The sequence below is a fragment of the Leptonotus elevatus genome, chromosome 14, assembly GCF_054856555.1.
Source record: "Leptonotus elevatus isolate MCC_2025b chromosome 14, RoL_Lele_1.0, whole genome shotgun sequence".
NCBI lineage: Eukaryota > Metazoa > Chordata > Actinopteri > Syngnathiformes > Syngnathidae > Leptonotus > Leptonotus elevatus.
In genome coordinates, this window is record NC_141252.1 from 13,731,837 (window position 1) to 13,756,301 (window position 24,465).

At 38.4% G+C, this 24,465-nt stretch overlaps 1 protein-coding gene across 5 annotated transcripts in view; it reads right to left on the reverse strand.

The window, feature by feature from the left end:
- Positions 1 to 1,946: 1,946 nt before the first annotated feature.
- Positions 1,947 to 24,465, reverse strand: part of col12a1a (collagen, type XII, alpha 1a) — a 58,563-nt gene continuing 36,044 nt past the window's right edge. For 3 of the 5 annotated variants that reach the window (XM_086094282.1, XM_086094281.1, XM_086094280.1), the window contains 22 exons: positions 23,374 to 23,497; positions 23,144 to 23,287; positions 22,506 to 22,670; positions 21,818 to 21,856; positions 21,568 to 21,706; positions 20,883 to 21,025; positions 20,410 to 20,519; positions 13,993 to 14,145; positions 13,676 to 13,753; positions 12,883 to 12,969; positions 11,590 to 11,643; positions 11,170 to 11,265; positions 11,005 to 11,058; positions 10,267 to 10,320; positions 9,926 to 9,979; positions 8,042 to 8,113; positions 7,930 to 7,965; positions 7,787 to 7,853; positions 7,521 to 7,703; positions 6,513 to 6,590; positions 5,315 to 5,479; positions 1,947 to 2,729 (listed from right to left, as the gene is read on the reverse strand). In XM_086094282.1, coding sequence (XP_085950408.1) covers positions 2,581 to 2,729; positions 5,315 to 5,479; positions 6,513 to 6,590; positions 7,521 to 7,703; positions 7,787 to 7,853; positions 7,930 to 7,965; positions 8,042 to 8,113; positions 9,926 to 9,979; positions 10,267 to 10,320; positions 11,005 to 11,058; positions 11,170 to 11,265; positions 11,590 to 11,643; positions 12,883 to 12,969; positions 13,676 to 13,753; positions 13,993 to 14,145; positions 20,410 to 20,519; positions 20,883 to 21,025; positions 21,568 to 21,706; positions 21,818 to 21,856; positions 22,506 to 22,670; positions 23,144 to 23,287; positions 23,374 to 23,497 — 2,244 coding nt within the window. In that variant the 3' untranslated portion in view covers positions 1,947 to 2,580. Of the gene's footprint in view, positions 4,306 to 5,314; positions 5,480 to 6,512; positions 6,591 to 7,520; positions 7,704 to 7,786; positions 7,854 to 7,929; positions 7,966 to 8,041; positions 8,114 to 9,925; positions 9,980 to 10,266; positions 10,321 to 11,004; positions 11,059 to 11,169; positions 11,266 to 11,589; positions 11,644 to 12,882; positions 12,970 to 13,675; positions 13,754 to 13,992; positions 14,146 to 20,409; positions 20,520 to 20,882; positions 21,026 to 21,567; positions 21,707 to 21,817; positions 21,857 to 22,505; positions 22,671 to 23,143; positions 23,288 to 23,373; positions 23,498 to 24,465 lie in introns of all 5 variants that reach the window. The other 2 variants (XM_086094283.1, XM_086094284.1) reach the window with 2 other exon arrangements.

Consider the following 24,465-nt stretch of genomic DNA (forward strand, 5'->3'; position numbering starts at 1 on the left):
TCAGTTTTTCTCGACTGTTATTTTCATGTCAGTCTCTTCTTTGCACGCCAAGTGTTTTGACAGATTTTTTCCCCCTCCTGTGTTAGGTCTAATATGAACCAGCTGTACACACTCCTACTGTACTATACCTGCAAGTGATACCAGCTACCAGGAATAATACGTTTCACAAAGTTGTACTTCATAGGTTCCCAATCGGTAATGGAGATAATATTTCAAAGTGTGAAAACGTTGGTCTCTAATTTAGTCTAGGTTCACCACTATTATCTTCAAGCCACAGCAGTGTTTTTCAAGCATGACGATCTGTGTAAAAGAATGAATAAATAAATACATTATATATATATATATATATATATATATATATATATATATATATATATATATATATATATATATATATGTTCTAAATGTACAATAAAATGCACAATACGTTTTCATACTCTTGTTAACATAAAAGTGGAAAAATATGTTAAATGGAAATATGGCTGCATCTTTTAGCCATTGATACAGTAATTTCATAATAAATCATAAAATTGAGTTAAAATTAAAAATATGTACTGTACTGTAAAAAAAACGAGTGTGATATTGATCTGCGTTGGTCAGTGCATTTTTTTTTTCATGTTAAGAACTGTCTAATCTTTAACATGCAGTAACTTGTGAAATTCTGCACATTTTTAAAATTGTAAAATGTAACTTGTCCCCAGTCTCCACAAATATATGCATTATTATTACTGCTAAATTTTGACGTGGACATGTCTGCTGCATTGCGACTGGAATTCTCCCAATACAGGCTTTCCAAGTAAGGGGCAGTCATTAATTGCGGGTTAAAAACAAATGAGTGTCGTTAAAGGAACTTTAAATGAACGCTCTAACTTTGACACCCCTAAAATAATATAGTTTCCTTTATAGCACATCTACAACGAGATTCTGCATCGTTCACTACATTCAGTGCACGATAAGAGGCACGAGTCAGGGCAACTTGTGGTGCTAACAACCCCCTGAGCATCTGACAGTTCCTCGCATGTTGAAGCAACATCTCTACTCACTTGGATTGTCTCTGTGTGGTTTTTTTCTTCTTTCCCAAGCTGAAGAGGGTCACCAAGGTGACCTGTTCTGAAGACACTGACGACAGCAAGTTGGCTTTGATGACAGAACTGCAGAGGAGGGTCCTTTCCAGGGTTGCATGAAGGCGTGGTAGAGACGGCTGGCAAAGTGTGTTATGACTCCAGCGGGATTTCTTCAAAGGGAAAAAAAACCTTGTACAGTAGTTTGGATTTGAAAGATATCTTTATTGACACCAGTCTTGAATTTTTTTTTGACAAACCTCTTTTTGACAAACCTCTTATAAATCCATAAAAAACTACTTTTTAATTTGAAAAAGGGCTTTTTATATGGTACTAGATCTTTTTTAAGTAACTTTTTTATATAGTAAGGAAGCACAGAAAAGTCAACTTTTACCAAAAAGTTTCATGTTGTCATTATAAAATAATGCAATCACTCAGTGTTTTGGTGGTGACTTTTGATACTCGACCCCATTCTTTATTGTGAGCACAATTCAGGCTTAAAGTCTGGACAGGAACTTCCTTCCCTTGTGTGTCTCACATTCCCTCCATTAGATATGGATGATTTGAGAAAATGTTTTGCCAGGTCTATCTAATATCTACGGTGTTCGGTAAGTCTGTGCTTATTCGCTAAAAACTGAAAGCTGCTCTGCCGACTGTGAAGCAAGTCTGAACAGTTCTGAATATTTATTTTCACACTCCAGCTCCTCTTTTCCTGTTGCACTGACATGACCTGACATTTGGAGTGGCTGAATATGTATTCTGCTATCAAAATCAAACATATTTCTTAAGACTTGAATGAACATGTTATGTCACTCAAAATTAAGAAACAGAACCATTAAACCCAAATAAGAGAAGCAGAAGAGAAAAAATAGCCGACACAAAAGCAACATTTTCAGTAGTTTTATTGAAAAATGCCTCTTCTGTTTTTCAGAAATAAATAAGAAAATAAGGCTGTGGGGAATTCACAACATATGTGCAGTTAAAACATGAGAACAGCAATCCGATGTCCCATAGTCTTGCATCCAAATCTAACTGCATTAATAGAACACAAATATATTCTGACTTACAAATTCTCAGTAAATTATACAACACAAACATGCAAATTACACATGTGGTGGCAGAAACAAAAACATTTGTTGAAAAAAGTTTGGTGCATTACAAGTCAGACTGTTTTGTTTTGTTTTACAAGCCGTACAAAACAGGATTCAGAACAAACTTTGTGGGGATCAAATTAAAGACCTAAGAATTCTTGCTACAAACATAAAATTGGGCAAAAATAACACCTGGTGGTTGAATTTCATTCAACACTGGAGTCAGATACTACAAGCAGACATTAAAAGGAGCACTAAGCGTGATGAGCGACCTTTGTATTGCTAAGTTCTCATGTCAAAACAATATATGTTCAATATAACTATGGGTATCAAACCCATATACATATGTTCTGAATAGCACTTTATCCTCACATAAATGGATCATCAAAGTTATGTAAATACTACACTCTAACAACTCCTCGTGGTAGCTATGATGCTAGTGTCTCTGTATCGCCTTTTGGTAGTGATCGCTTTCTTCGCTGGTTTTGCGTGTAACCTGATGATTGTATTGACTCAATTGCTCCAGCCGGCTCCACGGGTAGAGACGCTACCTCCGGTTCGGGCTGGGAGTTGGTGGCTATAGAAAATATGCGTCCAAATCAAACAAGTGCTGCACAATTTCAAATGGTATTGCACATAGTTTTTTTCCCCTCTCCCTAATATGTCCTGTGTTCAATTTTTCATTTTACACAAAGGAGTATTAGCATCATAGAAAATACATATATTTTTAAAAGGATACTATAAGAATAAAATCAAAATATTACAAGAAAAAAAATGTTGCAATTTGTGAGAATAGAGTCATAATTTTAGCATTAAAACGTCATTTTTGCAGGAATAAAGTTGTAAAATGACAAACAAATTGAGCTGTTGAGGATATTGTTAAGTTACACTTTAGCAAAAGTTTGACAAACAATTAAATCGTCAATATCCAATAAAGTAAAAACATTCCTTTGGGGGGGGGTGGGGGGGTCAATCTTCTTTCATAAATTATTGCGTTTGTGGAATACAAGTTAAGCAGCCATATCCACTTGTAGGGCGGCCATTTTGTCACTTGCTGTGGACTGACTATGACATTACAGTTGCTCAGGGCTCAGGTAATAACCAATCACAGCTCAGCTTCAGAAAACAGGTAACACCCAATCATGGCTCACCTGTTTTCAGGGTTTGGTCATGTGACATTCGCAAGCTGAGGCGTGATTGGTCGTTACCTGAGCCCTGAGCGCCTGTGTTGTCATCTTCAGTCGACAGCAAGTGGCAAAATGGCCGCCCCCTGAGATGGATACAAATGTTGCTGCTGAACTCATATTCTACAAATGCAATATTAATCAGAATGACGTTTAGACTAGTGGGGGCACATACAACATATTGTAAAGAAAATTTTTGGGCTGACCTCCCATTCATCCCATTATTGATATTACAACTTTATTCCTGTTTGATGAACACGTTTGTCTTCTCCTACCATTATGACTTTATTCTTAGCTTGAGTTATTGCATAATAAACATTAAAAACAACAACAACAACAACAGTTGCGCTACACTTAACTGGCATGAGCGCACCACTGAGCACCGATTTGTTCGACATACACACAAAATAAAAGATAATGGTTAAAAGTAACAAATGGAACATGCTTCAGTCTGGTCACTTTGTAAACAGAGGTTATTGCTGGTGTAAGTAAGTTAGCGGGGGTTGTTATAAGGCACAAGCTCAGTACAGACGTTAACTTGGATTTAGTGAAGTGTCCGGGATCAAACATCATTTACATAGCACAACATTAGTTTTATTTACAGTCTCACCTCTACATGTACACAAATCCTCTTTGTTAGTAGTTGTGTTGGTTGGGGGTTTGTACATGCTCCTTCCTTGGCAGGAATGCTCTGTCTCGGTTTTTGTGTTCCCAGCGCTTTTGTGGTTCAAGATGCAAACAGGCCAGCAGGTTGCCATCACGGTAGCTTATAGCTGTGAGATGATGTTAGTGCCAGTCCACTTCCATTCTGGTTTTTGCCTTTTTGTAATGTTTGTTTTAATGTTCATTAGTCATGTCCATGGTGTTTATCCTTTATTAATGCCCTGGAACAAATGGGCAAAGGTCTCAGAAACAGGACTTCAAACTTTAAAGCTGCATAGTAGATTCAGAGAATTTACTGTGCCCAACCTGCAAATATTCAGATGGGTGAGTTGTCTCTGTGGGGGGGGGAAAGCTACTACACCGCATGCTAATAATCATACACTGCTAGCTAGAGTGATTTACATGCATGTTTTAAATAGAATATCAAACAAATGCAGTTGGTGGCAAGTGGTGAGTCCCAACTGACCGATCGCTAAACACTTCCCAGTAGGGATTGTCCAATCCAGGCTTGGCTAGGCACAGCTGGCCTATTAAACTTTGGATTTAAATATTGCACATGAGGCTTGAGTGAGAGCAAAATAAAGAATTCCAAGTTGGCAGTCATGAAGATACACTTGGAGTTAGTTTCCGTGTGGGGAAGTCGATGTTTTTCTACCTCTGTCCAAATTCATTGAATGGATCTATTGTTCATAGAACAGTGCAATCTCTTCAATCAAATGCCCCTGAAGTTGTACAAATTGGAATTTGACCAAAATTTTAGAACGGTATAAGAGGCGGTAGTAAATTTTGTAGAGCATATTTTACTCTGGAATTTTTTTTATTTGGTCCCAGTCTAAATAGAGTCAACTTTACACTTAGAAGAAAGTAATTAAAACATTTTTTTTTTTTAATCCTTTAAGGGTTCAGGAACAATCCCATAACCGTCAGCAAAGGAGACATCCACTCTATCACTTGAGGTATGCCCAAAGCAAAAAAGTCAAGGGAACCATTTTGGTTTCTGTGTTAAGAACAGAAATTCTGTATAGCAAAAGTTATTTCTAGTATATGCCATAGGCCGCCCAAAAAAATGGATGGCAGGCTGCAAAATGGGCTCGAGGGCCCTATTTTGGACACCTCTGCTGTTTTCAATGATTGGCCATTTAGGGATCGAATTTAGTGAACGGTCAGTTTTCTCGCATTAATGTTTTGTTTTCACTACTTTCACAGAACATGCATGTTTCTAAATGTTACCTTAGAAAGTAGTGCACTGAGCTGCTTGTAATTAGTGTGCTATGTCATGTAGTAGCATGCAGGAGTGAGGCAGTTTGGCTTTTACCTGGGTATCCGTTGTAAGGGATGCCGACACACTGAGAGGAGTCGCAGTATCCTTGGGGTCCTGGTGGTCCCCTCACCCCGGCATTACCATTACGGCCTGGAGGGCCACGAGACCCGGATGGGCCAGTGGAACCCGGGGGTCCCGTTCTTGACTCTCCTTGTGGTCCTGAAAAGAGAGGAGGGGGTGTTAAGGGGGTGCCTTGTGACATCGCTCGTAAATATTGAGTGGAAAGGGTTTGCAGCTCTGTAATTTCACAATTCCAGTTGCTCAATTATAAAGCTTGAAAAAAAAAAAAATTACTTGTGTCGAATTTGTGGAGGTACCGGTTTCTACCCACCCGTCCCGCTCCCCCAAGCTCCATCTGTCTAGACAGTGAGAACTCAGCATGGAATTTTCCCCCTCGCTCGCTCTGCCTTAAGTGAACCCATGTGTTGTCAAGTAAGCCACCAAAGAAAGCTCGTTGTGCAACATTCTGCTGCTTTCTCCTTCACGCACACCGAGTCACACTCATATTGAATTGAGTCATCAGAGTGGACTTCCTCCCACCGGTCTTTAGTTGTGTCTCACATCATTCAGTATTCGGTCTTGTGAGGCCGGACTCGAATGCTTTACAAATGTCTTCCTCTCACCAAAAGCAAATCTGAAGAAGTGATGAGTGATTGATAAAAATCCATTACATTATTTTCAGCGTTACAATGAAGACATTGGAAGTCTACAAGTAATCTTGAACTGTATCATGACTGATATATGGAAATTTACAAGACAAGTAAAATGCTAAATTGAAACGCATGCTACGGTATGTAGTCCTTCAGATGTGCACAATGTTTGGAGAAGCCCAAGCACATAAATCCTATAGATGGGTTCGGAAATATCTTTTGGTGTTTTTCAAAGATTTTATGTGATGCAGCTGCCCAAAGAAGGTGCCTGCAATACACACATTTTTGGTCAAAATGTTCCGCCATTTTAATTTGACAAAGGGGACTAGTCCATGTGTTCAAAAGCTCCACGCAAAGAAAAATGGAGCCACTGTGCGAGTGTGATTTAGTGTAAACATCAAGTCGCACGACTGCAGCTGCTACCGAGAGATGATAAACAGAGCACCTACACGCACGCTTGTTACTTGCCTCATTGGCCGCAAGGTTCAACAATGAAAGCCGTTGTCAGACTAAAGAGAGAAGAAGGAACCTGGTGGTCTTACCTGGTGGTCCAGTTGAACCTCTTTGTCCTCTGACACCTGTGCCTGGAGATCCTCTCTCTCCCTTCTCACCTGGCACACCTAAACAAATAAGCAATTAAGAGTGACATCAGTTTTGTGATGATAAAACATTAGCGGAAAAAACAAATTCAGCAGCATAGATTACTGTCTGATACCGATATTGATCCGATACACTATCAGCTAGAATGACACAAGCTTTTTTTTTATTTCTTAGTATGAAATGATAGAGACTTGATCAAAAGATAATATTCAAACAAAGAACAATAGTCAAAAACGGTAGGTATGAGAAAATATGACCCATTTATTCCCAAAAATGTGAGACATGAGAAAACTACACTTGAATAAAATAAATACAAAATAAATTAATGGCTTAAAATATAAAAAATTATTACACCAATATAATACAATTGTTGTTGTTTTTTGTGGCTGATATCAGACCGAGATCCGATATCAATATTGGATTGGAACACCCCTAGTTCTATGCGCCCCTACTAAGTCTAACCATGATTAATATTGCGTTTGTAGTATATAAGTTAAGCAGCAAAATCCACCCATTTTTATCCATCTCATGGGGCGGCTATTTTAACACTTGCTGTCAAGTGAAAATGACTCAGATAACGACCAATCATAGCTCAGCCGAACGAATGTCACATGGAAACAGGCGAGCCGTGATTGGTTCTTACCTGAACCCTGAGCAACTGTGATGTGAAGTAGCAAAATGGCCACCCCGTGAGAGGGATAAAAATAGGGTGAGATTTTACTGCTTAACTCATATACCACTAACACAATGTTTAGACTAATGGGGGCTCGTAGAACATATTTTTGCAAAGACAATTTTGGGGTTGATTTCCCCTTTAATGCTCACATATGGAAAGGAGTTAAGTTGAACCAGGTGCAGACTACAGCAGGCTCTTATGTAATTCAGTCACAATTAGCATGACCTTAAACTGAACTTCTATGTAGCGAATCTTGGCAGAAGAGCTCAAGTACCTCTTTCTCCTTGACTTCCAGGTAAACCAGGACCTCCTGGGAAGCCGGCTCGTCCGCTTTGTCCGGGCTCTCCACGGGTTCCCGGTTCGCCGGCTGGGCCAGCTGGACCCGCTGGCCCTGGATTGTTGCTACTGTAGCCAGAAGGAATCTGGTTGAGCATCTGGTCAATTCTACTCATCTGACCTGGAACAAATAAACAAACATGTTAGAGTGGGACGATCAAAGTATTAAAAAAATATATTCGGGTGAAGAAATGTTTTGCTCACTGTTCACAAGCTGCTCGCAAACTTGTCTTGCAATGGAACGCATCATGTTTTGGGATGCAAAGTCTCCCTGGAAACACAAAGTTTGATTCAATCAACGTGACAGTGATGGTAGTAAATGACTGATTCAACAAAAGTGTACATACCCGCTCGCCCTTCTCTCCTTTAAGGCCAACGGGACCCTGTTAATGAGAGCAATATCACATGTTTACTTCATGCACCAAAAAGCTATCCTTTGATTGTTTTGTCATCACATACTGAGCGTCCTGCGTCTCCTGTTTTCCCTGGTTTCCCTGTAACTCCTGGTACACCTGGAGAGCCAGGATTTCCCTGAAGAAGGACAAAGAAAACAGTGATACATAGTTAAAAAATCATCTTTTATTGGAGCACAGTAAACATGGCGGTCACATGACTTGACTCGAGTCACACTCCTATCGCCAGCGTTGTGACTTGCTTGGCTTAACTTTAAGATACGATGGGATAAGAGAAATAACTACTACATCTAACGCCATCCATCAATAGGAAACCCACAGATCCAGGCAAGTTACGTGTTAGAATAAATGTACATACGTTATCCCATATTTACTCTTTTAGTAATTGCAAAGCATTTATTCAATTGTGACCTATGTTTGGACTATGTGGGTTGGGGTCGCCTGTGGAGAGAAGAAGCTTCAGTTGCAACACAGGAACTGAAATGTGACAAGATAGCGACTGCAACATTTTGTGGTTGAACTGTGAACTTTGACTGAAACTTTACGCGCTGAAGAAAAATGTCTGCATTATTGTCTGCGCAATGAGTCATATCCGGGATGATTGTCACGTTGCTGCTATGTACTTCCCCAAACCCTTTAGAGCAGCAATAGGCTATGTAACCAAGGCCTACCCAATAAAAAGAGGAGATTTGGCGGAGTGCGCTCCAGAGCGGAAAGGAGATTGTAATCTGTGCACATCTCTGTTTTGTTCTCCTCGCGAGCAAAAATAATCAAGTCAGTTGCCTTTCTTCCTGGTCTGTTTTTATTAAATGTTCTCGGTTGACTAAACCTGACACTATGTTAAGATAAAATTTGATTAGATATCTTCACAGTTTAGCTCACTGGTAGTTGTTCAAACCTGAACAAAGCTTTATGTCATGTTATGTGTTTAACTTAGAAGGCAAAAAAGTGACAAGACAGGTTTGGGGCCATTCTAAAAGGACACAAATCTGAATGTGTCAACAAAGACACGGCTGCATTTACGCCATATGTGATGTAGCAAATCTTCCGGTAATCTAACACAAGTAAATGGACTGAACGTCATAAAGTGACAACCTAAAAAATAGGGATGGGTCTTATTTCAAGGTATCTTACTCGCGACGGTGACCAATACCAGTATTTGCCAACCTCGATCAAGAGCTAGAAATGAAATACAAAATTGTCACTAAATTCATGCAATTTTAAGGAAGAATTCTACAGAAGGATGGATGTTTATTTGGGAAAATGTATGTAAATATTTGTATTGATATCAGTCTGAAAGAAAGTGGTATTGAACCTCCCTATTACAACGTATATTACATTGTGTTACATGCATTAGTAACTGTAAACACTCATGCATTTTATTTCATAATCAATAGTTCATTTGACTTTTATAGGTGTAAGTATACTTTTTTGTGTTATTATAAGTTTAAAAAAAATCATTTTATTATCAGTCCAATTTATGTTGTGAGACATCAAACTTTTATGGCTTGAATTACGACTTGCTTGAAATTCCGTGGAGACTTGACTTGTTTTAGTTTTGCCAGAGTAACTTGAGACTTACTTGTGACTTGCACATATGTGACTTACACTCAACTGCATTAGAGGACAAATGTTGCCAAGGGCTCTAAATGGAGATGGAAACACTCCCATGTCAAAACATCCTCTGCTCATAGCACTCATGAGATGCACTGAGGATATTTATTTATTTATTTATTGTATGTTGGCATGACGCCTGTCCTCAGCAGAGCTGGATTAATTACATTCAGACATCCCTTAACCACAAGGAAAAGAAAGGGGAGGATGCGTGCAGAATCATTGTGGTAGCACAAGTATGACGAGACGACAGTAGAAAAGCAATGGTTGCGCATCAATCAGGGTTTTAAGCCCATTTAATGCAACATACACTTACCATTGGCCCTGATGGGCCTCTGGGTCCAGATGGTCCGTCCTTTCCTGGTGGCCCCTGCGTAGAAACAACATACGTGAGCTACAACACACTGGGGACACTCTCCATGCAATACATCAGTGTCATGACTTTGTATTGCTTTCAGTCTTTAGTCTGTCTCAATTACTTTTTTGTATAAAAGAGTGCCTTGAATATTGCTGCTGGAACAAGTGAGAACATGTTATGTCAGCGCACTCTTCACAACAGCATTTTTTTATACACAGTGGGTTCAGTAAGTATGTGATCAACTTCAAATAAATGAATGGTGCATCCATTTGTGTCCACACCACTGTAAGTGTACTTACCCGCACTCCGCTTGGTCCAACAGCGCCCAGAGGGCCACGTGGTCCAGGACGACCCTGTGAGAAAAAAGCAGACACAGTCAATCAATGTGCAACGATCAGGAACAACCAATTCATGCAGTTAGCAAATAGCTCTGCTTAAATGGACTATAAAGCTTCTTTTTTTAAAACTTGCTTTTTCTCAATTATTACGCCAAAATCAACATACTAAGGTCAGACTCAAGATATCAAGATATCCATGCGCATTAATGATGGTATACAAAAAAACACTTCATTCTTTTTAACCACAGTTGAATGGTGAGAATCTCCAACTGCCCAATTACAATCCAGGCTTAGGTACACTATGTTTCAATGTCAATCTCCAAATGCAAGTGACTTTGGACTGGTTAAGCAATATGATCACGAAGATCACGAAAACTCAATGTTAATTTCAGCATTTCGATATTATCTTGAGTTACAAGGCTGGGCAAAGAACATGTTCCATTTCCATTTTTCCTGTTTTGTAACCGGACTCCACACTTAATAATTGAACTGCATCACCGGTCTACCGTTTGTCAATCATCGAGCCCCTTTGAGAGTGTGGGTGTCCCCGAGGATGGAGGGTAATCCTTCCACTCCTGAGTGTGGTTTTCCATGCTTGCCGTGTCAACTGAATCCAGGCTCCAGAAGCAGCAATTCTCTCCATGAATGCTTTCTTACTTCTTGTTCATAAACCACAAGAAGAAAGGTGGGGGTACTTACTTGCAGGCCAGCTAGGCCGGAGTCTCCACGATCTCCCTTTGGTCCGGGGCGACCCTGAATGTGGAGAAATGCTTATTTTTTACTTTTGCTATAAATTGATGGTTGGTGGAGGGTAATATAACATAAATGTTGCAGCTAACTTTTTTTTTGTATACATGAACTTACAGGTGATCCAGGAATAGACAGTCCATTAGGACCTTGAGGACCTGGTGGTCCCATTGGTCCGACAAGTCCAGGCTCACCACGTGGACCCACTGGACCCTGCCGAGATATACAACACAATCAAATATTTTTAAAAGAAGACAACCCTTACCAGATATTTCATTTGATAATAGAAGACTGACTACATCAGTTTGTTGTTTGAGTATCGATGAGACCAAGCTTTCATAACTAAATTCAGATGTTGCTCCTTTTGTTGGTGTGATTGAATATATTGTTGCGGCATACTATCAATATTTCTGGAAAACCATAGCTATGAGATTTGGTGTTTTAAAACTGGGAATTGTCTTTGTTATTGGCATTTGTTGACTTAAATGACAGTGAAAACATTACAAGATGTTAAAAGCGAATGAAGGTTTTGCTCACAGGTTTGCCCGGGTCGCCTCGATCTCCCCGCGGTCCCTTGGATCCTGGGCCGCCCTAGAAAGGCAAGCAATCAAAAGACGTGTGAGCGCAACAACAGCAGTAGAATCCAACAGCCCCAACATGCACAGCCACATAAATGATCCTCGCACGAGATGAGTGGGGTTATGAGCGCACATTATCCAGTCGTTTTTCCAACAGGCATTTATCTTTTGACGCTAACCCCTAAACCAATATTTCATTGCATGTGACTGGCCTCATGCTCAATTGCTCTCCTCAGAGGAAAAGAAAATATCTCCTGAGGCGAGGGACATCCTCAGACTTCTGGAGATCAAACTGTATCGCAGGCAAATGTCAAGCTGCTCTTTATAGTCGCGCCATCATAAGAATCGATGGCATTGTCATCATTGTCATAACATATTTGACATATTAGGGAATATTTTACAGGGTTTCTGTCGGTATCAGCAAATCTAATGTAATGCTTTTTAAAGCCGTTTTTAATACACCCTAAAATGCCCACATTGTACTGCAAATACATAGGCATACGTTTTATATATTAGGGCTATCATTTAGTTTAATTAATTATATAATTTCTACAGTTAACAAATTAATCACACGTTATACTGTATATGATCTAAATGTATAATTAAATACATTTTTTCAAGTTGTTCACACTCTTGTTAATTAACATAAAAACGGACAATTGTGGTTACCAAATACAAATTTGGTTGTATCTTTTACTTCACTGATTCAGTAATTCATAAAGTTATTTTAAGTTAAAAAGATATACTAAACAGTTGAAAGGGGTGTGAAACACTCAGTCATTGATTTGTGTTGAGGTAATTTTTCTGCCACTAGGTGGCATTTGTGCTTTATCTTGGACGTTAGTGACAGGAACAGTACATTTTTCTTTTCAAATTTAGAGCGATTGTCCTATGGAACATGAAGCAACTCGTGGACTCTAGGCCATTTTGTTCATTGTAAATTACGACTAGTCAAAAATACATATATTTTTATTACATTTATTATTGCTAAATTATGTTAAAGTGATTCATTTGCACAATTTTGTATGTAAAATGAGCCATAATTTTAATGGGGTTTTTTCAATTGTATTTACATTTTAATGACTCTGGACATCATATTTAAAGCTTTTTAATTGCATTTAAAGCCCTAATTTGATCAAAATCCATTTCATGACTTTTAATGCTTTGTAAAAACCCGCAAAAATACTATTTTATCAGCAGTAGAAGAGATGAAGACAGGACCGAGGAATAATGGTACATGCAGTGACTTTACCGAAGGACCGGGAGGCCCCTGGGGGCCGATGCTATCCTGTGTGCATGTGCAGGAGTGGGGGAGGGACGGGCATTTAGCCTCATCTCGCTGGAAACAAAAGAAAAAAGGATTAGATGAGGGAAATACACGTGTAGACCAGTAATAATTAGCGGTCAAAAAACTCATGGATGCCATCAAGATTGCTTCATCCTAATCAGAGAGAGGTCGTGCTGCAAAACCTCACAATCAATGGAAATTAGGGAATATAATTGAAAAAATGTGTGTATGCATTCTCCTGGTACAGCCAACAGAATCTAACAAATGTGTTTAATTGCCAGAACTATAATGATTGTAGAAGCACTCATTTTCAAATTACCGTAAAAATGTGGTTTATAACATGCACCCTTGTATAATAGGCCCCCTCAAAATATCCCTTGAAAAGCATTTTTTTCTCTTTACTTGTATGCAGTTTAGTCCCCCAATTTGCTGGTATCCTTTAATATCAAAATGAATAATATGAATGAATAAAACAATGTAAAAAATTACAGTTTGTCGTTATTATACAGAGGGCAACACCATTTTTTTTTTACACATTTGTATAATTAAAAAAAAATGTTATTCAGGGTATTTTACAATACCTTTTTGTCAAAGTTCCCATTTACTTCAATAGAAGTACAATTTATAACGCATTTAGGTCAACTTGAGAATTTGTCCAACATTTTGAGAAAAAATATCCCTCCAAAGTTGCACTTCACAATCCCACCCAGTAAATGACAATGTCGTCGAACACTAGTGTTTTTCAAAAGAAACTTACTGTGGCTGGCAGGTCGCAGCATTTGTCTCGGCCGATCCAGCTCAAGCTGCAGATAATATCGAACATCTGGAGCTGGAACTAAACAGCGGTAGACAAAAACATTGAGAGGTGTTAAAAATGGCTTCCATACATGATGACAATGCACGGTGTTAAAAACAGACAGCGGAATACTGGAAACCGAACGCTTTTTACTGTGCATATTAGAAACATATAGGAATTCTTTCAAATAATTCATTTTTTATTAGTTGTTCAGTGAAGTTGTGAAATAATTGAGATGATTTTGCACATGTGTTTTGTGACAGTCTTGTTTCACTTACTGTTGCAGACTGCCTCCTTCCAGACCGGGCCACCTTGCCAAGCACTTCGAATCCCTCCAGTGTGATGTTGCTGGCCTCCTTGATTCGCTTCTCCCCAACCTCTTGACAGTCCAAGTTGAGTTTGACTTTCTCTGGAGAGACGGTGATGTGGAGCTGGAGGGAGAAGATGATGGACAGGTGGCAACACATTATTGTCTTTTTCAACCTTTGCAGCTGCCAAACCTGCAGCTATGCTAATATTTGATCATGCGCAGGGATTTTGAAAATATGGGTTTGACGTTCCCTTTTGGATTTGTCTGGGGTCTGACTGACCTTTTAAACGTGAAGGAAATGAAGAATTAAGGAAAAGTGCAGCCTTACGGATAAGAACAGCCTCACTGAACCTTTCTCAACTTTTTTGTATTAAGCTTCTCAAGAAACTCATGCTTCAATCCACATAATTGCTTCTTCCGGGAAACTGTTTAGACTTTCCGAAACTGCGTTGATTACCCACTCTGATATTACCATCCAGTGGTTCCTGTTTCAGTACACAACTCCTGTTTGTTGCATTTGCTGATGAATGGCGCACAACAGAAGGAAATATACACCATCTGACAGCAGCCTGCCGTGTGTATGTATAACAATACAGAATGACTTAAGTGTCAGTTTGTGTCCGTCGAGCCTTGCTTGGCATCATGAAACTATATAATTTGTGGCATACCGAGCTTTCTTTTCACCAGAGCACATTTTCCCCTACTCAGCGGTTAGGCAAGCTTTCTTTATCTTACAATAAGCAAGACTCTTTTCCTTTCTACAAAACCTTAACAACCACGAACTTGACCAACGTTCTTGGAAACTAATCACTCATTACGTCCTCATTATCTGGGACTTGGGTGGGCTACACTTTTATCCTGATGATGGTACTGTTCGAACCCAAATGCTGTTCCATCTATAAATGCCACCGACATACAGTGGCAGGCATTTCACACTGAGACAAAATCCAGAGGTGTACATTCTGTCAAGGACTGACGGTAGGTCCGTCAACTACTAACGGACGGCCATTTCGCTGGCAACTGATGAATGATGTCTATAACTTCTGACAATATCAACATTATTTCGGTATTGAAACTTTTGGTCAGATTTTGAGTAAATGTTTGAAAAGAGTGCTCTAGTGGATGACACATGCAGTGAAAATATTAGGTGACTGTTGAAACAGGTATAGGCTTAAGTGAACACCTCACATGCATACGTATGCTCGTGTTCTCAAATTTCAGGCTGATCTCTTACTTTCCAGGATTTCTTTCAGAATATATTTTGTTGCTTTTGGTATATGCCAATCCATAACCTTAAGGGCAAAAGGGATTCATTGCACGCTTGATCTAATGAGCAAGTATGATTAAGTTTGACTTCATTGAGTCCATAAAATCAGAAACTTCATTAGATTGATGTTTCAAAATAAGCTAATTATTACTTTTGGGAGGCTCTTTTGTCCGAATTTCCCCTCTACATTAAACTGAGATAAATTGTAACCAGTGCAGCCCCAGAGAGACAAACCCATCAATATTTAAAGTGCCCTGGCAGTCTTTTTTGTTTTTAGTTGGGCTTAGATCATTTACTGAAAAGCCTTCATATCAGCTAACCACACATTTAACACTACCACTTGCATCTCAAGGATGTCTTGATGCAGCGATGCAAAATGTTTTACAGTGACATGAACTGAAAAGTGTCTTTGTGGATTAACAGGAGCATCCTCGCTATGGACTCCAACCCCTCAAGTGTGGGAGTCAGGGAGTTCCCAAGAGGGGTAGCGTGGCCCTCATCTGCAAAAGTCATCTTTGAGAGTTTTCCCACATGCTCAGCTAGCGGTAGACCACGACCTCTCAAACCCGGGTTGCTCTTTATTTACAAGTTTGAGGGGGAAAGCCAAATGCAAGCACTCTATGACTCAATGCTTTCAGTGGATTTGAACCACATTAAAGGACTCTTAATACATGGCAAAAATGAAAAGCCTGAAAATATTAGGTATAAAGAAATAAAAGGAACATTGTGCTCCTTACCAAAAATTAAAAGACATACCAGTCAATATTCACTGTATTTTCCCTTTTCCTTAGGGTGACTATTTAAAAGTACAATAAAGGAGAAGTTTTTACAGAATGACTGCACTACCTACATACATACAATTCTGAATGTGGTTGTTGGATTCAAACAATGTTTTAGTTGTGCTATTTTTACATTTATTACTCAGATTACGAATGTTTATACTATCCATTACTGGGAAAGTACTATTATTGTAATAGTTAAAGTTAGATTTATAGTATTGCTTCAAAGTGAACTTCAGAGAAGCAAGAGATCTAAAGTTTCATTGGCAAAGTACACATCTGTGGTCAACTGAGCCACGACGTAAAATTTTTCTATGAGGTTTAAACAATAGTGTCTTTGGGGTTGGGACATTTGAACACTACCTACATTTTTTTTCAAATATCAGCATTTCAGCTAAAATCTCAAAGCAAACATGAGTGAGGGGAAATGTGTTTGATGAAAATGACAGTTCGGGGAACGACTGTCAGACTGAGACATAAACACTGACTGCTATTTGAATAACATTTCGACTGATACCTCTTTGTGTATAAATCAGCAAAACATGATGCCTCATTTGCTGGCGTCACTTTTTTGAGGAGTAATCAGTTATCAGTAATCACTAGCGGTGTTCCGATACCGTTTTTTTGGCCCCCAATACTGATTCCGATACCCAGCTTTGCAGTATCGATACCATACCGATACCTAAGGTTTGTTTTTTTTCTCAACATGAAAAAGCTGTCCTGCCATTCGTTCAGAGCATTCAAGGGCCAATAGGATATCTTAGCTTGGCATGCAGTGAACATGTCACACATCGGTGAATGTTGTGCATGAGCAAGACACAAGATGCTGCATTCAAAGTCATAAATTAGCGTCAGAATTAATGGTATCGGCATGTTACTTGTTAGTACTCACCGATACCGATACCACTGTTTTAATGCCGTATCATGGCCTCTGCTGATACCAGTATCAGTATCTGAACAACACTAGGAATCACATTACTTTTTCAAGTAATCTGTGACAACTCTGCTGTTGACTAGTGTTAATTTTATCCGCCATTTTTAAATTTAGGCTCAGTTTCAATCACGCTTGTTAGTTTTTAATCATAGTTAGTCAACCTCATCCCGTTTTGATTTAGTCCAATTTCAGTCAGTTATAAATCTAGCATTTTAGTCTTTATTTTAGTCAAAGAAAACAATTTTTATTCGTCTAGTTTTAGTCAACAAAAACTGTCAATGTTTTAGTCTATTTTTAGTCAGGACAATCATTTTACCTCTGTATAATTTTTTGTCAAGTGTGTTGAACATTTCAGATCTCAAACTATTTCACATCAAATTTTCTCTCATCTTTTTGATGAAAAACAACTTCACACACACTGAAATAGTGGCTACTATGGCGCCATGCCATGAGCTAGTAAGTCAGCTAGCATTAGTTAGCGGTCACATTAACATTATTGTTCGAAAATTATAGCCGTTGGATTAATGTTAAATTATAGCTATAATTTACTCTCTCTTTTTTTACCGTTCACCGTGAATCCACCTCCTGTCTGTCCCATGTGTTTGTGCATGGTGCACTCACTAGATGCAGATTTGAAATGGGGTGTGTCATCGTGTGTTAGCAGAGACAGGATTTTACAAAATCGTATCATTTTCATCTAGTTTGTTTTATGAACTAAAATCTCCAAAGATTTGTGTCCAGTTTTTATTCAGTTAAGTACATTTTCGTCTCGTCTTCATTAGTCGACGAAAATGCATACTGATTTAGTCCCACTTATTGTTTATTAATGAGGGTTTTATTCTAGTCTAGTTTAGTTTTGGTCTGGTGAAAAATGTGTGTTGACGAAAAAATATTTTTGTTAAGTTTTTATTAATTAAATTAACACTAATGCTGACTAACCAATAGTATAAATTTGTGGAAAAAAAGGTTAAATTCATAAACTTACAGCCTACATGCATTTTAAGTTACACATTTTCATGGCATTACACGCATAGACACATTACATACTATACTATGAGGTGAATCTGTAACTCTAGTGGACAAAGTGTCAAGAAACCACATCAATACGGTCTGCCAAAGCATGGAGAAGTGGCACTCAGTCAGCAATCCAGTAAATAAGCGGCTAGGTAGACCGCTGGGCCACAAACTAGCCACCAAGTGTACATTGGGAATACAGTCGGCACCATGATCACGCTCTGAGGGCTCACACATAGAAATTATGCTGTCCGATGGCTGATGTCATTAAATCACCAGCAAACATTTTCCAGATCCAGAATCCAGAATCCCCCCAATTTAGGTTTGTGGTTTCTAAATAATGACACTGGGATGCCAATATTTCATTCTATACTATCACAATGAACAAAAAAAATGATCAACATAACTCACCAAAAGTAATTATTTACATATTACAATTAATACTATTTTCTTTTTGCACTTATGTACTAGAATTACACTTATAGTATTTACTAGAAGAATCATTCTATTTCTTTTTTATTCAAAGAAATTGATTTATTCAAAATCTGACCGTGTGGAAGTTCCAAAGGTCCACTCAACCGAGATTATTCAGGCATGATTGGATGTTACCATTGGATAGGTCCCCTGAACATTATTTGGTCAGTCATTTTAGAGGACCCACATATTAGTCTTTGGGATAAAAACCGTAAAAGCAACTGCACTTGAAACGACTATTTTTCCCTGCAGTGTGGGAGATAAGCCATAAGTAAGAAAACACACGATGATTCATTGTTGTGATCCCAACAGCCCGCTGAGTTCAAACAAAACAGTGGATGTTTTACAGTCACTGCTGGTTTTGGTTGGATTTGATACAATCTGATTTCAGTCATCCCAGGAGATGATACACAAGCAAGCGGGCCTAATGTAGTGGCAATTGATCTGAAGACAAAGGTTTCGTAAAAAGAAACATAATCTCGTAGGCGGTTTAGTTCAACTGATGACTTGTTTTGACAGATTGTTCAGAGGACACGCTTCTCTTAACGACTATTCTAATAAGGAAAGTTTCAACCCTACTAGTGCAATACCGTCGAAAATGACGACATCAAAGCAGCTGCAATCATTTTAGATTGAAAAAGTAGTTTGTAAAACTGTTTACGTTGTACCTAAATGCGCCATGACTAATTCACGTTCAATCCAAATAAAATAGAATAGAAGGCAATCCAGCCTCCTGTGTGCAGAGCTGATTGGTTTGGAAATCACTCAACATCTTGTAGAATATTCCGCTGTCCTCATTTGGCTATTGGATTATTGAAATTGAAGAATTTATTTTAAATTGTATTTATAAACTCCAAAGCGCATTCATCAAGTAAGTAATTGAATGTTAAAATACCACTTGGACATGCGACCTCAGCTGTATAATGGATTGCAAATGACTTTTTGGAAGGAAAAAAAAAGCAGCATGATCTTGGCTCTTGAGCTGTCATGATCAAACAATAAGATCCAAAGGTTGAGCTATATTTTTTTTTTTTTTGATTTTTTAACCTTTCTGTTATGCTGTGGGTCAAATTGACCTTCAAGTTTAGCTTTGCACTTTCAAACTTGGCACTAACAGACAAAAAACATTTGGAGATATTTGCAAGGAACATGCAGAATATTGGGTTTATTTTCACATCAACAGTCTATAAGAAATTATTAATTTCAACATATATGAAATGAAAACCCATAATATAATAAAAAACAATTTTTTAATTATTATTCACTTTATTATTCACTTTTCAATTAAATGTTAAATGTTTATTAGAATGGTTTTAGAGCATTAAACATACACTGGGTCAAATTGACAAATTTTAATACTGAAAACTATAATGTATTAATTATTTTTTTTGCTACGAACCCTCTCAATTAAAATGGTTCACTTTTATATATTTTCAATTAAATGTTAAATATCGGAATGCTTTTGGAACATTAAACATAGCCTGGGTCAAATTGACCCATTTTAAATTGAGTTGTTTTTCACAATGAAACTTTATCAACAAACAATTAAAATGGTTCATTTTGACATTTGCATTAAAAACTATTAACCATGAGCCATAATTCATTGCTTTTGGAACATTAAACATAGCCTGGGTCAAACGGACCCATTTCTACGTTACAGAACTACGAATAGTAGTGTTTCATGATGAAACTTAAAAATGGTTAATTTGAAATGTTTGCAATGAACGCGGTTAATAATGTTATTGAGATGTGTTTTAATCATTAAGTATAGCCTGGGTCAAACTGACCCGGGACCATTATTGCTGTTCCTGAGAAACCAACCTAACAGGAGGGTTAAATGGTACATGAATTGAAATGAAGACACTGATTGGGACCAGTACGCTCCTCATCCCTTCAAGGATGGGGCCGTGTGTTTACCTTGTGGAAACTGCCATGGAAAATGCGCTTCACTTGTTCCTCATTAAATGCGGCTTTCTGGATCTCTCCTCGGGTGTCCTTGTTGTAGAATGTGATTGTTTTGCTTGAAGCTGGAAAGAGAGGAGGCTTTGATGAAGGCTATGATGAAGCGGCACGCAAAAGCACAGACAGTACTATAGGGAACACATGGGGGTAGACGGATGAGGGGGATAACAAGAAGGTTACGGGGGGATTTAGTCCATGCTCCTAATCATTTGCATGCACTTACCACATGTGCAGTTACACAGTGGTAAAAGATACTCATTGAAAAATAAATGCCAATCTTACAAGGAAGCCAAATCCTAAATTAGCGTAGAAGAGTACAGACAGTTATATGCATTTCCTGGTTCCCATGACTATCCATAATTAAGCGGATATGTAAAAGTTTAATTTGCTACAGCATCTTTCCGAGCAAATGACAAGAGGAGCCTTACGGTTGATGGTGAGCCCGACCTCCGGGTTGCTGTTTTTGTCAGCAATCTGCCAGATATCGAAAGGATCCGAAGATGTGTCAGGTAGGAGTCGGAAGAGGAGGACGATGGTGTAAGATGGAGGAAGACCATCTGGATGAATCTCCCTGTTGGTTGGTGTTAACGAATTGTTTAGTGACGAACCAAAAGCCGACACGGTCAATCAATCAAGCAAATGTTCGAAGATTCGAAGATATTAACAACTAACCAGAATGGTACAGTCCGTCAGGAAAAACTTTTAAAAGCTAAATTATTACCAGTTACCCCTCTAGGTGTGCACAAATGACTCACATGTTGAAAGTATTTTCCATCCGCTCTTCCTGACTACAATGTGAAATGTTTACATTCCACACATACAAATAAATATACTTAAGAAGTTCTGTAGTTGCATAAAAGCACAAAACGTTTAGCCCACGGGTGAGTGTTGTTTCACTAAGACAGGACAGCTCTTCCAAGCTGTATAGCTTGTGCTTCATATTCTACAACAATTAAGCGGTATTGCCAATGGCGGATTTGAGTAATCCCTTTGACTACAGGGGAAATTGAGTATCGCTATCAATAATAACTGGGGGCTGCACATTATTAGCGTCCACTGAAGAAGCCCATCGACTGATTGTACATACACACAGGATTTTGCACCCGCTCTTACTTGGTGGGCTGGTTCAAGAAGGCATCCTTATGCAGCCTGTAGGCAATGTAGCTGTTGAATGAACCCGACTCCATGGACACACCATTCATACCAGCGAATGTGCGGTCTGTAATGTTGAAAGCCTCAAGCATCCTGAATCCTGAAGATGGACAAACAACATAGTCATGGCAAGTAGTGAAAGACACCAGAAAATAACAACATGCTAGTCATGCTAGCAAGGCGTGTTGGGATCAGTCAGCGTGATGGTTACCGGGTGTGGTGTATCCATCCATGTAGATCAGAGGGCAAGCTAAAGAAAAACAGAAAGTGATAAAGGGTTGGAAACCACATAATGCAAGGGTTGAAATGAGGTGACCAAACACTAACAGCGGCAGTCTCGGGTTTGAGCCTTGATTTCACCAGCCCATATCGTTTTGCCCAACTTTTTTACGCAAGCCCCGTCCTTGCGTCCAATTAGTTTTCTTTTCTTTTCTTTTCTTTTTTTGGGGGGTGCATTTTTATGTCAATCAATCAGTTGTCACATCGATTCATACAATAAACAAATTTAAAAAAGGAAGTTATCTTTTAAATCCCTTCCTACTTCTTTTCACATTCACATTTGCGTCATATCGGAAATAGAACGACTTCCTGCTTCTCTGTCTCAGAATCATGGGAAATGTAGTCAAACCAAACATGAGCTGAACGTTTCTGGCTGCGCTTTTCACCGGGAATTGTCAACAAAGTTAGCATTTAGCATTAGCTAAAGTAATAACACAACCACCGGTCACCAGATTGACAAGCCATTTAATTTGCTATAAATAGTTCCTGGTGAGAATTAATGTACATTTATTTTCCAGCTAAATTGTCCCGGCTTTGATTTTTGAAAATCTGGTCAGTTTAAAACAAGTACTTATTTTGGCAGTAGATCAGTAAAGGACATAACATAAACTCTGTCTTACTGGAAGTTGCCGTTTCGCAAATGAAGGTGATCAGGTTGTCCTGGATCTTGGCGAAGGCATCGTAGTCATCCACCACAAACACGTGTCTTTCGCTGGGTTTGCTGCCAATGTTTCTCAACTCTGCCATGTCCACATCGGCCACGCCAACCACAAATACACTGTAGCCTGTGTAGGCAAACGCACAAAACAATACAATTGTTAAAGCTTACGCAAGAAAATGTAATTCCAAGACGTTAGTCTTAACTCCAAACTGAACTGGTACCAAAAGTAGGGGGGAAAAAAGGTGGATTGTTTGTTTGTTGGCAGGCTACTTTCTGGTTGAGAAGGATGACATAATATTTGACAAATGGATAGCTGCGGTAGACTGTAACATTAACATAAACAAAATAAATCAAATTCCTTCATCCATTAGTCCTTGCTTCATTCACCACAGCTCCATGGTATGCAGAACTTTGAGCCAGTGCATAATTGTGTAAACAAACTAACTACAATACAAATGTGATGAATTTGTAACCTTTTTCTTACGCTTTGTCATTGAGGTAAAAATCTGCAAACAATTTTGTGGGGGAAAAACGGAAATTCCAATCATTCAAATTTGCGTTTGTACACTTCACAGATGCAAACACTTTGAGACATACCAGCTTGCTGCAGCTGCAGGGCGCTCTTCTTGACGTCATCCTGGGAGCGTCCATCTGTGACCACTACGAGAACCTTAGGAACATTCCTCCTCATTCCATTGTCATAGGTGAACACCTTATCGTAAACATGTTTCAGTGCAATGCCTGTACAAAGGAGCAGGAATCAACACCATTACCAAATTGGATCTTTTCATCTTGCAGATACATGCACACTTGTAAGATGAGAGTACCTGTCTTGGTGTTTCCTCCTCTGTAGCGGACATTCTGCAAAGCTGAGACGACGACTCCCTTGTCATGGTATGTGTTGAGCTTAAATTCAGTCTTAGCATCATCGCTGTATTGCACAAATGCAACCTGTTCGAAGGGAGGGAAGAATGAGACGAGAGAGACATGGAAATCTAAATGTGCACATATGTTATTGTACATCTTCAACTTTATTATAGATTGTTATCCATCATCCATCAATTCACAAATGCATATGTTATTCAATTCTATTTATTGATTGATAGACACAATTCAAAATTTCAAAACATTCATGCTATTTCGGGGCTACTATTTTTCTCATTCCAAAAATTCGAATTTTTTACAATATTCAAAATTTTTCGACCAAAACATCACATTCAACTTAAATTTAAATGGTTCCTATTATTTAATTCACTTGAATGATTTTCAACATGCCAAAAATTCACACTTACTAAAAATTCACAATTTTCACCATTAAAATACTGCCCCCCCAAAAATTGAAAATTACATATTAAAAAAAGTTTTTCTCCTATATTTTCAATTTTTTTTTAGCCATTTAAGCTGTTCCAAATTCCAACTTTCTTTTTTTTTACTGATTCAAACATTACAACAGCTCATCCCTACTTCCTTTTTTTCTCAAGTTAAAACTAAAAGCCAAATATTACGATTTTTTTTTCTCCAACTTTTTTATTTTCCCCTTTTTTTTTAACGTTTGGAACGATTCAAACTGTTCCAATTTTAAACTTTTCATCTTATTCCCACCTCTTTTTTTTCAAATTTTTAAAATAAAAGCTAATCCATTAAATTCTTTGTTTTTCTCCTCTAATTTCTACATTTTGTGTTCATCTTATCCCTACCACATTTTCCCCCCCAAAATTAAAAATAAAAGCCAAATGTTCAGATTTTTTTTCATTTTTCTCTCTTTTTTTAACCAATTTACACCATTCCAACTTCAACATTTTCAACTCATTCCAGGTAACGCCGTATCATTTTATGTCATTCAATATCACTCCAAATCATTTCACAAATTTTCATTCAGCCTCTAAGCCTTCACACGCAATTTCTCCAGGAATTCCATT